At 56.2% G+C, this 3469-nt stretch overlaps 1 protein-coding gene across 1 annotated transcript; it reads right to left on the reverse strand.

Annotated features, from left to right (window-relative positions):
- Positions 1 to 377: 377 nt before the first annotated feature.
- GPATCH3 (G patch domain containing 3) lies at positions 378 to 2953 on the reverse strand (the record flags this gene model as incomplete). The annotated part of the gene is made up of 5 exons (XM_010183057.1): positions 378 to 597; positions 1701 to 1828; positions 1996 to 2117; positions 2371 to 2437; positions 2786 to 2953. Coding segments are annotated over 5 exons (705 nt in total), but the record flags the coding sequence as incomplete, so codon positions are not given.
- Positions 2954 to 3469: the final 516 nt, after the last annotated feature.

Below are 3469 nucleotides of genomic sequence, written 5' to 3' on the forward strand. Positions count from 1 at the left end.
CAGCAGGACAGTTACCGTGCCACAGCTGGCCCTGCCTGTACTTGTCCTTCCCTGGGTCACAGGCAGTCACGAACTACAAATTCTGGTTTTTTAGGCTGACCTAGCACACAAGCTTGGTTGATCCAGACAGCAGTATCAGCTTTAAAACAGCCAGTCAGAAACACAACACCCTTCCATGTTCCCACTGAACAGGACAGCACCATTTCCCCCTCATTTGAACAGTTCAATCAGGAGAAAAAAAAACCACGGAAGCAATTTTTGTAACAAATCTCTATTTCTTTCAAAAATAATTATATGAACACCCTGCTCCAAACCCGAGACCAGGAGCCAGCCTGTGCTCAACAGGAGCAGAACCAGTCCAAAGGCTCAGTCTGTGCTCAGCGTGCCTGGGAACCGGAGCTCTGCAGAGCACCGTGTGACGCCCGGACAAACACCATGTCCTGCCTGTACTTCATGGCAGTGGGGGGCTGGCGCCTGAGCAGTTGGTCACCACTGTCCTTGGGGTCAGGGTCGTCGTAGATGGTGGAGATGAGGATGGGAGCGTCTCGCCGGGGCTTTTTCACCTTGCTGAAAGTCGGCAGTTTCTCCCCGTGGTACCTAGAGGGAAGCAGGAAACGTTTGGTCCAGCATTGCTGAGGCAGCAGGACACTCCTGTGCGTCCCAGCTCGTTTCCTTCACACACTGCAGGGTAAAAGGGGACCAAAACAAGGCATTACAGATTCCTGCCTTATTTCTGACTGCAAGACTGCTCTAGAACAAGAGCCAGCCTTTGCAGCGAAACACAGCACCATGCAAAGCCTCCAGAAACCCCCCAGAGAAGGCAGGGGTGAGGTGCGCAGCTATAACACAGCTCACCCGGGCTCTCCCCACCAGAACATCCCTTGATCCTCAAACGCTGCTCTCCTGCTGTGTTTGTGCACTGCATGAATGGTTGCAGCTCCACTCTAACCCCATCAGCTCCTCTAAAGAGCACTGGGCCATCAAGAAGAGGGGTGTATTTAGCTCCGGAGTGCAGGTCCTGCCAGGGAAAGGCAGATCCCTGGGACAGCCTTACACTTCTGGGTCACACTCTGCTCCTTTTCACAGAATCACAGAACGTCAGGGATTGGAAGGGACCTCCAAAGCTCATCCAGTCCAATCCCCCTGCCGGAGCAGGAACACCAGATGAGGTTACACAGGAAGGCGTCCAGGCGGGTTTTGAATGTCTGCAGAGAAGGAGACTCCACAACCTCTCTGGGCAGCCTGGGCCAGGGCTCTGTCACCCTCACTGAGAAGAAGTTTCTTCTCCAATTGAAGTGGAACCTCCTGTGTTCCAGTTTGTGTCCGTTACCCCTTGTCCTATCATTGTTTGTCACCGAGAAGAGCCTGGCTCCATCCTCGTGACGCTCACCCTTTAAATATTTATAACCATGAATGAGGTCTCCCCTCAGTCTCCTCTTCTGCAAACTAAAGAGCCCCAGCTCCCTCAGCCGCTCCTCAGAAGGGAGATGCTCCACTCCCTCCATCATCTTTGTAGCCCTACGCTGGACTCTCTCCAGCAGTTCCCTGTCCTTCTTGAACTGAGGGGCCCAGAACTGGACACAATATTCCAGATGCGGTCTCACCAGGGCAGAGTAGAGCAGGCAGTAAGCTGCTGTGTCAGCCCAGAGCCAGGGCAGAGGCTCTGAACACTGGCGGGCAGGGCAGGGTTGGGTACTTACCCCAGGCCCCTCTTGCATCGGGGGTTCTGACCCTCGTTGTCCAAAGCTTCGGCCATGCCAGAGTTGCTGCTTCCCAGCCCCAGCCCCTCCGTCCAGCCCTGCTGCTCCAGCACCTTCCTGCCAAAGCCCTGGGAGAGGGGAAAAAACATTAAGGAGTTGCTGGGCAAAGCCCATCCTCATCTTCCCAGAACCCTCTGCCCCCTCCCCACATCCCAGACATCTCCTCCTCCTAACCCACACCTGAGCATGGCCACCACGGCCGTCCCTGCCCTGCCCCGTCCTCTCCTGAGCTCACCTTGGTGTGTCTCTCGAAGGTGCCAATCTGCTGCCCTGAAGCAGAGCCATCCTCCAAGCCGTCCCGGAGTCGCTGTTCCAGCCACATCCGGACCGAGTCCCGAGCATCCTTATCACCTCCATCTAGGGAGAAAGGAGCAGCCCAGCTCAGGAAAGCTGTTCGTCACCCTTATTTCCCCCAGAGCACCACGCAAGGAGGCAGAACCTGTTCTCTTTTGGCAACTCTCATTGCCAGGCAAGAAAAACCTCGTTTCAAGTACACTGACGTCTTGGACGCTTCCAAAAGATGACAGAGCCAAAGAGCTCCCCGCTGCAGGAATTCTGCAGGGTCACAATGTCCCAGCTTCCCCTTTTCCTGGGGGTTCAGCTCAGATACCTTTGTCATAGTAGATGCTCATGTCCACATCCCAGTCGTCCGCAGTCTGCTCGTCGAAGTCTGCCGAGAGAAGGAAAGCAGCAGTTTTGGTGATGGTTGGGGAAGTCTGACACAGAAAAGCTGTTTACTGGTGGCCCAGCCCCCTCTTTTCTCTACAAAAACGGGAATGAAAGGGCGTCAGAGACTCTGCAAACCACAGCGCTTGCACGACGGGCTGCTTGTGGGAACACTGGGGTCTCTGGTGACGGAACTGCAGGTTCTGTGATCCAGAAGAGGTTGAAGAAGTGAACGATTTTGGGGTTACAGAATGCTCACATGGGGTTTTAACTGATTTACCTGCTGGGCTGGGCCCCCCGGCTCGTGGTGGGTAGTTTGGGACTTAAAGACACAACCCTCAGCGTTACCTCCGTTCTCTCTCTTCCTGCCAGTACTGAGCATCCGTGTAGAAGACAAGGCCGGAGCCGCCCTTCTCCCACTTCAGCTCAATCTCCTCCTCAAAGAGCCGCTCCTCCGTGCGGTCCTGCTTGGTCACGTCCTCGTGCAGAGCCTCGTGGCGCTCCCACTCCTCGCAGGTGTCGTCGTCCTGCGAAGAAGCCACCAGTGAAAAGGGGCCGACACCGCCAGCACCAGCAGCCTCCTCCCCTCTTCCCCGACCCCCCTCGGCCCACGGCAACGCCTGCCCCAGGAACCAGCTGTGTCGACAGAGCCGGTCTCAGCCCGCTGCGTTCAAGCGCTGACACGACCGGCGCCGATGAGCTCATTCCCCTGCCTAAAGCCACCTCCAGAGTCAGCGGGCGAGGAGCGGTGAGGAAAACACCACATCACACCCAGCAGCAGCAGCAGCGCGCCCGACCCGCGCCGCAGAGATGCCCATTTAAGGCGCAGGTGTTGGAGGTAAAGTCAGCACCGGCAGCAAATTAATTCCCCTCAAGTTGATCCCTACGGAGATTGTGGAGCTTCCCGAGAAGCGGCTCCGGCCCAGGCACAGACCGGCCCGACAGCTTCACTGCTGCCTGCCCACCACAATCCTAGCTAGCATTATTGTTGTTAGCATGGTACAAATGTGACAACCAAGCTGGGGGGAAGTGTTGATCTGCTG

The sequence above is a fragment of the Mesitornis unicolor genome, unplaced genomic scaffold (genome assembly GCF_000695765.1).
Source record: "Mesitornis unicolor isolate BGI_N332 unplaced genomic scaffold, ASM69576v1 scaffold47934, whole genome shotgun sequence".
Lineage (NCBI taxonomy): Eukaryota > Metazoa > Chordata > Aves > Mesitornithiformes > Mesitornithidae > Mesitornis > Mesitornis unicolor.